Here is a 12,399-nt window from a genome sequence, read left to right on the forward strand (position 1 = left end):
TTAGCCTTCCTTCAGCTTCTCTGACCTCCAAGTTCCAGTGGGCAGATGCAAGCACTTGTTAATTTGGGAAGGGAGAGGATGCCAGAGCAGAGAGAAAGTCAAGAGCAGCTTTGGGGCAAGGTCCTGGTTTCCCGTCAAAGGATACACACAACAGTGTATCTTTGAGCTATTCTGCAGGTACTGAAACCCCCTCCAGGTGGGAAAAGTTAGCAAATTTGGAAAACTCAGCAGTGGCCAGAAAAGGTCAGTTCTCATCCCAATCCCAAAGGCAATCCCAAAGAATGCTCAAACTACCACACAATTGCATTCATCTCACACGCTAATAAAGTGATGCTTAAAATTCTCCAAACCAGGCTTCAGCAATACGTGAACCGTGAACTTCCAGATGTTCAAGCTGGTTTTAGAAAAGGTAGGGGAACCAGAGATCAAATTGCCAACATCCACTGGCTCATCGAAAAAGCAAGAGAGTTCCAGATAAACATCTATTTCTGCTTTATTGACTATTCCAAAGCCTTTGACTGTGTGGATCACAATAAACTGTGGAAAATTCTGAAAGAGATGGGAATACCAGACCACCTGACCTGCCTCTTGAGAAATGTGTATGCAGGTCAGGAAGCAACAGTTAGAACTGGACATGAAACAACAGACTGGTTCCAAATAGGAAAAGGAGTACGTCAAGGCTGAATGTTGTCACCCTGCTTATTTAACTTATATGCAGAGTACATCATGAGAAATGCTGGGCTGGAAGAAGCACAAGCTGGTATCAAGATTGCCGGGAGAAATATCAATAACCTGATATTTGCAGATGACACCACCCTTATGGCAGAAAGTGAAGAAGAACTAAAAAGCCTCTTGATGAAAGTGAAAGAGGAGAGTGAAAAAGTTGGCTTAAAGCTCAACATTCAGAAAGCTAAGATCATGGCATCCGGTCCCATCACTTCATGGGAAATAGATGGGGAAACAGTGGAAACAGTGACTGACTTTATTTTTCTGGGCTCCAAAATCACTGCAGATGGTGATTGCAGCCATGAAATTAAAAGATGCTTCCTCCTTGGAAGGAAAGCTATGACCAGCCTAGATAGCATATTAAAAAGCAGAGACGTTGCTTTGTCAACAAAGGTCTGTCTAGTCAAGGCTATGGTTTTTCCAGTAGTCATGTATGGATGTGAGAGTTGGACTGTGAAGAAAGCTGAGCACCAAAGAATTGATGCTTTTGAACTGCGGTGTTGGAGAAGACTCTTGAGAGTCCCTTGGACTGCAAGGAGATCCAACCAGTCCATCCTAAAGGAGATCAGTCCTGGGTGTTCATTGGAAGGACTGATGTTGAAGCTGGAACTCCAATACTTTGGCCACCTCATGAGAAGAGCTGACTCATTGGAAAAGACCCTGATGCTGGGAACGATTGAGGCCAAGAGGAGAAGGGGACGACAGAGGATGAGATGGTTGGATGGCATCACCAACTCAATGGACAAGGGTTTGGGTGGACTCCAGGCGTTGGTGATGGACAGGGAGGCCTGGCTGGCTGCGGTTCATGGGGTCGCAGAGTCGGAGATGCTGAGCGACTGAACTGAACTGAACTGAACTGATGGCGCCTCACTACCTGTTCCAAACCCACCCCACCTGCCCTGTGTCTCGGGGCTCACAGTCCCTAACAGCCCCATCCAGGCCTCTAAAATCGTCACTGCCACTCAGAGTTTCTGATCGTTATCACAAGCCGACTGGGACGCTCTACACGGGAGGATCCTGCACGAGTGCCTGGCTGGAGGGCCTGGGTGGCCCCACTCTTTTACCCAGGATGACAGGGCAGAGCAGGATCTTCCGACCACTCCCTCAAACGTAGCTAGCTGCTGTCCTGGGACTTGATGCTCACATCCGAGTCTCAGCTGTCTCCTGGTTCTTGAAGTGCTCAACAGCATGGGGCGGAAATTGGGTGCAGAGTAGCAGGTGTTTTTTCAGGTCTCCACCTCCCGCAAGGGAGCTGGGGGAGCCCTGGGGGAGTGATTTCCAGGCCTTCCTTCCCCAAGCCAACCTCCCTTGGTTTGGGGCACATTTGCCCAAAATCTGAAGGCTCCCGCGTCTTGGGCTGCGGCGCGTCCCTTGCCCGCGAGGCCCTGGAGGTCCGTGAGCCCCGGCGTGGCCCACCGAGCGCCCGGGGAGGTGTCGCAGGGGAGGACTGGAGAGCGCGGCCGTGAGGCCGCCACTTCCCCCGAACAGGAATTCGCTTGGGGCTGCGAAGGCGACCGCGGCGGGGACCGAGGGCGGGGAGACGGCGGATCACAGGGAGCCTCCCGCTGGCCCAAGACGCGTCCGCGAGCGCGGGCGGCCAGTCCTCCGGGGAGGGCGGGAGACACCCCAGGGCGCCGTCAGGGAGAGCCGCGCGGGCGCCCCCGCCGGGCCGGGACCTGAGCGCCCTGCGAGCCGCGCGCCCCCGCGGAGCCGCCGGCCCGCGCGCCGGCCCCGCGCTCGCGCGCCCGCAGGAGGCGAGGCCGCGAGACCGCACACTGGGCGGAGCCGGCCGGGAGGCGCGGGGTCCCGGGCGGAGCCTCCTCGGGAGGGAGAGGTTACGGTGTCTCCCGGCCGCGCGGGGCTCCTCCTTGACGCGGTTCTGCGGGCGGGGCCCCGGCCGGAGCCGCGCGAAGCTGGCGGAGGTGAGCGGCGGGGCGCGCGCGGTCCCTGCTCCCCCGGCCCCCGAGGGCGGGCAGCCGGGGCCCGGCACCTACGTCCCCAAGCACCCGGCGCTGGCCCGCTGCGCCCGACCTGCGGGGGCCCCCACCCCCGGGGAGAAACTTCACTTCTGGGTGGAGTGGGGCGCGGAGTTACCCCGGAGCCGTCAGGTTTCTTCTCCCGTCCGCCCGCCGCGTCCCCGCGGCTGCCTGGCCCTGAGCGAAGCTCGCCGGCAGCTGTGCCGGCCCCGGGCGCGCTCCGAGAGGAGGGTCGGCGAGGACCACCGCCCTTTGCGGGCCGGCGTGCGGCGGTTGCTGAGGTTCCGACGGTCCAGCTACCCCGCCCCGGTGCAGCCTCTTCAGGCACATCTGCAAAGGATTTGAGTCCTTCGGGGTGTGAATTGAGAGAAGGTGTGGTAGTATGACCCTGATGCTGGAAAAGACTGAAGGCAGGAGGAGAAGGGGACGACAGAAGATGAGATGGTTGGATGGCATCACCGACGCGATGGACATGACTTAGTAAACTCCGGGAGTTGGTGATGGACAGTTGGCGTGCTGCAGTCCATGGAGTCGCAAAGAGTCAGATACGACTGGGCGACTGAACAGAACTGACTGAGGTCGTAAGTGGGGGCCTCCAACTGGTGGGTGGGACCTTTGTATTACTAGGTGCTTGGACAATCAGAAGAGACCAGTAAGAGGTAGAGGAACGCTTTCTGGGAGCAAGGGGGCCTATGAGTGGACTTTGGATAAGATCGAAGACAGAGGAGTGAGACCAAGAGTAGTTTCTGTGCTGTGCTTAGTCGTGTCTGACTCTTTGCAACCCCATGGACTGTAGCCCGCCAGGCTCCTCTGTCCATGGGGATTCTCCAGGCAAGAATACTGGAGTGGGTTGCCATGCCCTCCTCCAGGGGATCTTCCCAACCCAGGGATGGGACCCAGGTCTCCCGCATTGCAGGTGGATTCTTTACGGTCTGAGCCGCAGGGAGAGAAATCACTGTCTGTTAAAACCCTGTCCTTCCATCCCTAGGGATCTGCAACCCAGCCGTTCCCTCTGGACTGCAGTGGACACTCATTCCATGGGAAAAGAACCTGCCAGACTCGTTCCGGGGTTTGCAGGAGCAGGCCTGTATGGTAGGGGTCTTGCCCTTCCCCTGTGACTGGCTTCCAGGAGGTGGCCAGAGTGGTCCTCCTTTTCCAGACTGAGGGCCGGAGGTGGGTACAGGAGAGCGCTGTGAAGTGAGAGAGCCCCAGCTTGGGACCTTCTTGGTGCCCAGGTTGCTGAGGTGGCTCCAGAGGCAATGGGAAGAAGAAACCTCCCACCACTGTTTTGGGGCTTCCCTGGTGGCTCAGTGGTAAAGAATCCACCTGCAATGCAGGAGCCACAGGAGACACAAGTTCGATCCCTGGATCGGGAAGATCCCCTGGAGGAGGGCATGGCAACCCACTCCAGTATTCCTGCATGGAGAAGCCCATGGACAGAGGAGCCTGGCGGGCTACAATCCATGGATTCCCAAAGAGTTGGACATGACTGAAGCGACTTAGCATGCACACACTGCATTTTAAGGGGGTCTCTGTGGACCGCTGTTTATCCATCTTTTTTTCACAGCTGCCCTCCCTCCTAAGGGGATTTTTTTAGACTCTGTTTTGTTCTAAGTACCTCCCCCCATACCGTCTGTTTATGCACTATGGCCCTTTGGAGTGTTACAAACCACTGTAATACTTCAATTTTATTTATTTTTTTGCCTCTTCCCGATATCTAACTTTTGCCCTTGTTGAGAGTACATCCTATAGACCAAGGGTTTTCAGCCTTCACACTGCAGTCATTTTGGGGTTGTACAGTTCTGTGCTGTAACATTGTAGAATGTCTAGCAGTATCCCTGGCCTCTACCTACTGAGTGCCTGTAGCACCTGTCCCCCACCCCCTCAACAGAACCAGACATCTTTCCCTGAGAGATACCCGCCCTCCCACCCGCCGTTGGGAGCCACTGCTGAAGACAAATCCAGAGGAACTGAACAGCCTCTGGCCAGTCCCACCTCATGGGTGGAGATGACAGTGGAAATAAAATTAATTAATTGAATTGGCATTTTTCTAGCTATTTGGCACAAATGCTTTAGTATTGTACCTACGGCTTTATATTGTAATTATTTTTAGTATGCTTGCCAGATCTTCCCCCAAGGCCAGCCTAGAAGAAGAGTTATTTCAGAGCCAAAGTCACATTCCCAGCCCTAGTATAGATCCTGGCATGCCTGCTCAGTGGTGTCCAACTCTTTGCGAGCCCATGGACTGTAGCCCGCCAGGCTCTTTTGTCCATGGGATTTCCCAGGCCAGAATACTGGAGTAGGTTGCCATTTCCTCCTCCAAGGTATCCTTCCAACCGAGGGATAGAACCTGGGTCTCCTGCATTGCGGACAGAATTCTTTACAGATTTTTACCAGGGAAGCCCATCTTCTACTCTGGTTAGGAGCAAAACGCCACCCAAACAGCCACAGGGCCTAGCATTTTGTGTTCCTAGTCTTTTTGTCCTCATTTGATAGGCAAGGAAACTGACAGTGGATCCAGTAACTCATCAGTCAGGATACAAACCCAGCTTTGCTTAATTCTCCAGGCTCTGGGCACCTAACCCTGGCACCCACCACCTCCTTGGCTGGCAAGGGAAGACCTTGGGGTAGGGCAGAGGGGAGTTGGGGGCTTGCAGCTGCAAGAGGGTGATGGAGGTTAGAACTGGCCAAGAGAGAAGAACCGAGAGAGGACAGCTGCTCTGCTGCAAGGACTGTCTTGCAGGAAGGATCCATCCCCAGGGCAGAGCTGGGGATGCTTATGCTGCGGCAGCAGGGACTCACCCATGGTTGGAGGAGGTGCTTTGTCAGAGCACAGGCTGAGATGAAGGACTGGACACAGAGGAAGGAGCTTCCCCAGGGATGCTGTCCAGGGCAGCATCATGCATGTGTGTGTGTGTATGTTGGGGGTGTGGTACTTGTCAATTCAGTCCTTGTCCACCGTCCAGCCAGTTACCCGGCAGCAGGGCCTGGACTGCAGGAGGAGCCTGGGGGGTTGAAAGGTCTCACCTGCCAGGTCTCACCTTGCCCTCTGCCACCTCCGGCACCTGGGCTCCTCCGCACACCTTGACTGTGCCCTTTGTTCCCCCTCCAGACCATCCTTCTCGCTCTGAGAGGCTGGAACCACTGGCAAGCGAGGTGATGGAAAGAGGGAGGGTCAGGAACGGGGGCCCAGAGGCGCGGCTGCTCAGCTGCCCCAGGCAGGTTGCAGCCTCCTCGCTGGATCTCGGTGTCCTCACCTCTCCCCTGCCACTCTCACCTCACTCGGTGCAAGGACCAAACGGAAGGATGGATGAGGAAAGCAGGGCATCCTGCTCTAGTGGTTTGATCATTTGACACATTCTGCACCCATTCTGGAGTGGCAGGCAGTGAGCCAGAGGGTGCAGCCCCTGCCTGGAGCTGGCAAAGCACAAGAGTTGAGAGCACGGGTTCTCCGGCCGGATCATCTGCCTCCAGACCTGATCTGCCAACCCCCTATGTCAGTCAGTCAGTCAGTCCAGTCACTTAGTCGTGTCCGACTCTTTCGACCCTGTGGACTGCAGCACGCCAGGCCTCCCTGTGCATCACCAACTCCCGGAGTTTACTCAAACTCATGTCCATTGAGTCGGTGATGCCATCCAACCATCTCATCCTCTGTCGTCCCTTTCTCCTCCCATCTTCAATTTTTCCCAGCATCAGGGTCTGTTCAAATGAGTCAGCTCTTCACATCAGGTGGCCAAAGTATTGGAGTTTCAGCTTCAGTATCAGTCCTTCCAATGAATATTCAGGACTGATTTCCTTTAGGATGGACTGGCTGGATCTCCTTGCAATCCAAGGGACTCTCAAGAGTCTTCTCCAACACCACAGTTCAAAAGCACCCTGTGTAACCCCGAGCAAGTTACTTCACCTCTCTGATCCTTGGCTGCCTCCTCTGGGAAGTGAGGATGATGCTAGGACCTGGAATGTGTCAGTAACTACAGGGTGCCCGGTAGCAGTGGCCCCATGCAGAACGACAGTGTGGGTTCTCTAAGCGTTTTGAGATGGCAGCAGCAGAGCAATAAGCCTGGCGCAGGTATACAGGTCACACAGCCTGAAGCCAGCCCTGGTGTTGGAGGGCGTGCTCGGAGGTCTCCACGGTGGGCCCAGGGTGGGCTGGGTTAGAACAGCACACGCCAGCAGGGAGGGTGACGTCCAGCCCTGTCTCTCTGCCTGTGGTCCTCTGGCCGTTGACTGCTGGGACCCCAGCACCTCCGGGAACCTGGGGTGACTCTGTGTAGCCTGGCTCTGGAGGGGTGCACCTGGGCCTCAGGAGCAGGGAGTCAGAGGAGGTGGGGTGCTGGGCTGCACCTGGCAACTGGGTTTCATTATCTGGAACAAGTTCCAGACCCCAGAGAGGCGAGGGGCCGGGGGGCTGTGAGGGAGGCTCAAGCAAGGCAGTAAGGGTTTGCGGAGGGGGGCGGCTCTTGTGTTAGCTGGAAACACGGTCAGGGCTGCCCTGCCAAGCCAGGGAGGGTATGCATGGGCCTGTGTGTGTGTGATAGAGAGAGGGGCAATGGATGGTGGGGCTATAACTTGGTATATATCTGTGTATCTCATGTTTATCAGGGTATTGGCACCATCCCCCCCCGAAAGAATGGAGTTGTGTATTTATACACACGGAAAACTCCACATTTGAGCATAACAGATGTGGGAGATGGCCCCGTGGGATAGAGCAGGTGTTCTTACACAGGCTGGAGCCTCAGCATTTGCTTGAGAACATCCTGGAGGTATGTATACTGCCCAGTCATCCTGCCTCAGTGGTGGGGTGGCAGATGTGGTCTTCAGACCAAATAAGATGTTAAGAGCTAACTGTGATGGCTAGAGGGATGCTGTCCTCGCTCTCTCTCTCTCCGAGATCTATCACCTCCCCTCGGTGACATTCACCACACGCTTGCCGTGTGCCAGACGCCATTCTAACCCTGCCATCCTACAGATAGGGACGGCCAGCCATTTCCCTCATTTACAGGGGGAGCAACTCAGGGAGATTAAGTAATCTGCCCAAGGTCTTACAGTAAGTGTCCCAGTTGGGGTTTGAAGCCAGGCGATGTGGCCTCCAGCCTGCACTCGTTACCCCACGTTCAGGGACCAGACAAGAAGATGAAAGTGGAGGTGCTCTGCATGCTGAGGTGGTTGCCCTTGAGGGGTTATTGGCCTCAGCGTCGGCACTGATGCCCGGGCGTTGAGATCCAGCAGAACTGCACGTGAACGCGAGCTCCCTTAGTGTAACCTGCGGGATCTTATGTAAATCCCTCGCCGTCTCTGAGCCTCCATGGCCCCTTCATTAACACAGAGATAGTCACACTCACCCCTCAGTGTTGCTGGCGGTCATTCAATCACGCAGCAGTGATTTACTGAGCACCTCCGGGGTGCCAGGCACCGTACTGAGCACAAGATACATGTGAGCAAAGCAGAGACATTTCTTCCTGCACAGGGCTGACACTTAGTAGCTGGAGGAAGTGTCGGGAGGTATGTAAAGGACCCGGCCCCGGCCTGGTGTGGAAGACGTGCTCAGACGATGCTTGGGTGCTCTGCCCACCTCCCCATGGGCCTCACTTCCCGTTGTCTGAGGGCTTTCGCCAGCACTAGGACCTGCTCTGAGCTGTTCATGGCAAGCAGGACGTGGCTGGAGTGCAGATCCTCTCCCCCACCCAGCCTCCCTCAACCAGTGACTGATGGGGTAACTGGGGAGCCCAGAGGGATGCACCCTAGTGGTCCACTGTGGTCACTGGCTTCATGGAGCATTCTTTATTAGCCGCCTCCCTTCCCGTACTCACTCTCGGACTCCCCCTTGGTCTCCAGGGATTACCTACCAAAAGAACCACTTCCCTTGAAGCTTTGTCTCAGGGTCGGCTTCTCAGGGAACCCAGACTAAGTCCAGATATCCCCCTCCACCCTGGGGAGTTCCCCAGGGGCTGATACAGGGCGGGAGACTCCCAGAGAGGAAGGGAGGGTGCGTGGCTGTGAAGCTGAGCCAGAGCTTCCTATGGGCTCTGCTCATTGTCTGGTCTGATGGGACACCAGGGTGGGGAGGGCTGGAAATGGACACTTTGAACACCCGCTGGATACCAGCTCTGTCCCGTCGCTGTTTCCATTTACCGATGAGGCCACTCACTGAGGTTACACACTTGCCGGGGTCCCACAAGTCAGAAAGCAGGCCACCACTGGGCTTCAGACCCGGCAGCCTCCAGAGCAGGGTTTCTTAACTATAGTACTGTGGACATTCTAGGCTGGAAAAATCCTTGCTGTGAAAGTGAAAGGGCTTCTCCGGTGGCTCACTGGTAAAGAATCCGCCTGCAATGCAGGAGACAAAGGAGAGGCGGCTTCGATCTCTGGGTCAGGAAAATTCCCTGGAGGAGGAAATGGCAACCCACATGCATTGTAAGATCTCTAGCTTCTACCCAGTGGATGCCAGTAGCACTCCCTCCTGTGATAACTATTAATACCAACATCACTGCCAAACAGCGAAACCCGGTGCTTATGCCCACAAGGCTGAGCCATCTGAATCAGCTGGAAAGGCTGCAGACCCTGAACTCCTGTTCCCCCAAGTCTCTCTTCTCTGTGCTCAGAGGCTGCAGACAGGAACGACTACACACAGTCACAGGGACAGGTAGGAATTATGGGTGGGAACTGCTAGGAAGCCATCATCTGGGGAAGCTCCAGGCTTCTAGGACTGGCCAGTGAAGGTGTTGGGTTGTTGCCCTACTCCTCTGTCCATCCTCTACTCATCCACCCTGGCTATCTGGACCAGAAGAACACTTTCACTCAGGGAGATTTTGAGCGCCAGTTGAGACAGGCCCAGGGACGCCCTGGGACCAGGTGTTTAGGGCAGGAGCCTTGGAGCCAGGCATCTGGGGACCACAGAGGGAGGTGGTCGAAGGGGAGAGATGAGAGAAATCAGACTGATTCATCCCCTGATTTGTGCAGTAGACTCTCGGTGCTCTCACCTGTAGGGCTGGATGGTTAAGGGCGTGGGCTCTGGGCCCAGGCTGCCTGGTTCAAATCCTGGTTCTCCCACTAAATGTCTGTGTCACCCCAGGCAAGTTACTTGCCCTTTCGGTGCCTTAGTTTGCGTCATCAAAATGGAGATGACAGCTAGCACTGATGTCTGAGGGTTGTTGGGAGGATGAAGCAAGCAGTTAAGTGTTTAGAATAGTGCTGGGCACACAGTGGATGCTGTGGAAGTGTTTGATAAATAAAATTCTGACAGTCCTTCCAGGCAGGAATTATTGTCCTCATTTTGTTGAAATCACCAGATTGAATGAGCTAGTAAGAAGAACTGGGATTTGAACCCAAGCTGATCTGACTCTCCAGATCCATGTTTTCCAGTGCTACCACACTGCCCAACTAGGAGGTGGGAGGTGGGGTCAAGGCTGTGGCCTGGGTGAAGCAGGGCCCAGAGGCTCCCAGCCCCTGAGGCTCACGGAGCAGAGCTGGACAGGCTCGTTCTGCCCTGGTGTAGGGACCTGGGCAACGGGGCTGCAGTCCGGAGGTAGGCGCTGAGCTCCTGGTGTTCCAGTCTGAGCAGAGAACTCCAGAGAAAGAGCCAGAGACATCCAGGATCTGCTTTCACTCACTATTTCAGCTGCAACAAGGACAGTCCCAGTGTGGACCCCATGGTACTGGCCAGCGGAGGGAATTGGCTGGCAGACAGATGGACACACACGTGACCTGGAAATCCGGGCCCCGGGTGGGCAGGCAAAGGAAGGTATAGCTGTGGTCAGGGATGCCAGGGAATTCAGCCCCCACACGGATGGCTTGGGAAGGCCAGGTGGCAGGAGGGCGTCAGAGGGGCAGGGTCCAGGCCCGCTGCCCACACCCGCGTCAAGGCTTTCTGAGCCCCCTGCCCTGACCTGGGAGGGCCAGAGCATCTGTTCTCTGATGAGGGCCCTGGGGGATTCTGAGGCAAGTGTCTGCGAACTGGACTTTGGAGTTGTTGCCTTGAACACCTCCCTTCCCCGCCAGGCCGCCGTTTCTTCCATCTGTGGATGAGGGGGTAGGATCGTGTCTCTTCCGTGTGTAGAAACCTGATTTGAGCCCTCCTCCTCATGCCTCATGTCGGCATTATGTCACCCGAGCGCTTTGGGGGCATCATCCACCCTCTGAGGTGTCAAAGCAGACGTGTTTGGCTTTAATGAGTTTATTATTTGGCTGTGCTGCGTCTTGGCTGTGGTGCTCGGGCTGTTCCTTAGTTGACCCACAACATGTGGGATCTCAGCTCCCCGACTAGGGATCAAACCCGTGTCACCTGCGCTGGAACGCAGATTCTTTACCACTGGACCACCAGGGAAGTCCCCAAACACACATGTTTGGGTGCATGGTCACAAGGTGAGTGTGTGACCTGGTCTGCCCCCAGACCTCCTGCCTCCCCCCTGCTCCCCACCCCCTCCCAGCCTTTTCCAGGTCCACATGGGCCTTGACCTCAGGCACCTCCCCACCCCTCTGTCCCTCAGGTCTTGGCCTCCCCAGATCCCAGCTCTCCCAGAAAAGAGGAGGAGACCCCTCTTGCTCTCCAGGGCCCACCTCCAAGCAGGGCCATGTCAACACAAACGTCGGGTGCTCCCTGAATCAGCACCCCTGGTCCTAGACAAGACGCCCTCACCCGGGACCCTGGAGGGCACTCCCTTGCTGCTGGAGCTGCAGAAATTGCCGGGATTGGCCAATACAGACTTGAGTGCCCTGAACCCCAACATCCAGGTGAGGGCTACAGGGGCAGCTATGAGCCCAGAGGATTCCTGGAGAGAAGTTGGGTTCAACAGCTCAGCTCTGAAGTCAGGCATCTCATCCTGTATTCCGTGGAGGATGGGGGTCCTGTGTAGGTCAGACAAGGTGACTCCCATGCCCCACCTGTGGAGTAGGAGGAGTCGGGCTTCCTCACTTAGCGCAGACCATCACGTGGCTCTCCCAGCCTTTATTGCCTAGACCATGTTGTTGTCCAGTTGCTCAGCTGTGTCCGACTCTTTGCGACCCCATGGACTACCATATGCCAGCCTTCCCTGTCCTCCACTATCTCCTGGAGTTTGCTCAAATTCATGTCCATTGAGTTGGTGATGCTATCTAATCATGTCTGGTTAGACCACAGCAAGGGGCAAACAGCACCAATCTGGCAGGGCTGTCATGAGGACCAAATGAGCAGAGAATGTTTCTTGAGCTGCAGGGGGTTCCTGAGATACGGGCAGAGGCCAAGTAGAAAGCTCTGAAGGTCTGATCTTCCCTGCCCAGGCCCACACCTTGCTGCAGGCCCCTGAAGAAGAACAGGGTAGATTGCCCACCAGAGGGGCTTTATGGGAGAGAAAACTAGAGAGGCTGGTGGAATTCCAGCCTTACAGTCTTCACTGTCAGCTCTGAATCCCTAATAATTCCTGTATTTTGTGTATTCCTGCATCTACAGCTTATAAAACACTTTTACTGAAAGGGAAAAAAGACCACAAAAATATAAAACACATTCTAAAGTTGTTTAAAAGTGTGTGTGTATCTGTATCTGTATATCTAAACTTGGAGTGTTAATCACCAAAATGTTACCTGTCAAAAACAGAATATGGGTGATTTCCCTTTTCTTTATATTTTGTTGGCCCCCCCCAAAAAAAAATTTTGTCCTTTGACCGCATATTACTTTGTAATAGCCCCAAAGTGATGTTTTTTAAGCTCATTTTCACATAAATGA

General features: G+C 55.3%; 1 protein-coding gene across 1 annotated transcript; it reads left to right on the plus strand.

Moving 5' to 3' along the window:
• Window positions 1-1,914: 1,914 nt before the first annotated feature.
• LOC122705071 lies at window positions 1,915-12,198 on the plus strand. The gene is made up of 4 exons (XM_043920278.1): window positions 1,915-1,930; window positions 2,215-2,648; window positions 3,691-3,794; window positions 11,189-12,198. Exons 1-4 carry the CDS (start codon window positions 1,915-1,917, stop codon window positions 11,655-11,657), a joined length of 1,023 nt encoding a protein of 340 aa, XP_043776213.1. The 3' UTR covers window positions 11,658-12,198.
• The last annotated feature ends 201 nt before the right edge of the window (window positions 12,199-12,399 follow it).

Source organism: Cervus elaphus, chromosome 12, assembly GCF_910594005.1.
Source record: "Cervus elaphus chromosome 12, mCerEla1.1, whole genome shotgun sequence".
Lineage (NCBI taxonomy): Eukaryota > Metazoa > Chordata > Mammalia > Artiodactyla > Cervidae > Cervus > Cervus elaphus.

Excerpts from the sequence above, each read along its gene's own strand:
- LOC122705071 (XM_043920278.1), top strand. Across the intron at positions 2,649-3,690 it reads GCCGCGCGAAGCTGGCGGAG|GGATCTGCAACCCAGCCGTT; the intron begins GTGAGCGGCGGG and ends TTCCATCCCTAG. Across the intron at positions 3,795-11,188 it reads TGCAGGAGCAGGCCTGTATG|GTCTTGGCCTCCCCAGATCC; the intron begins GTAGGGGTCTTG and ends TCTGTCCCTCAG.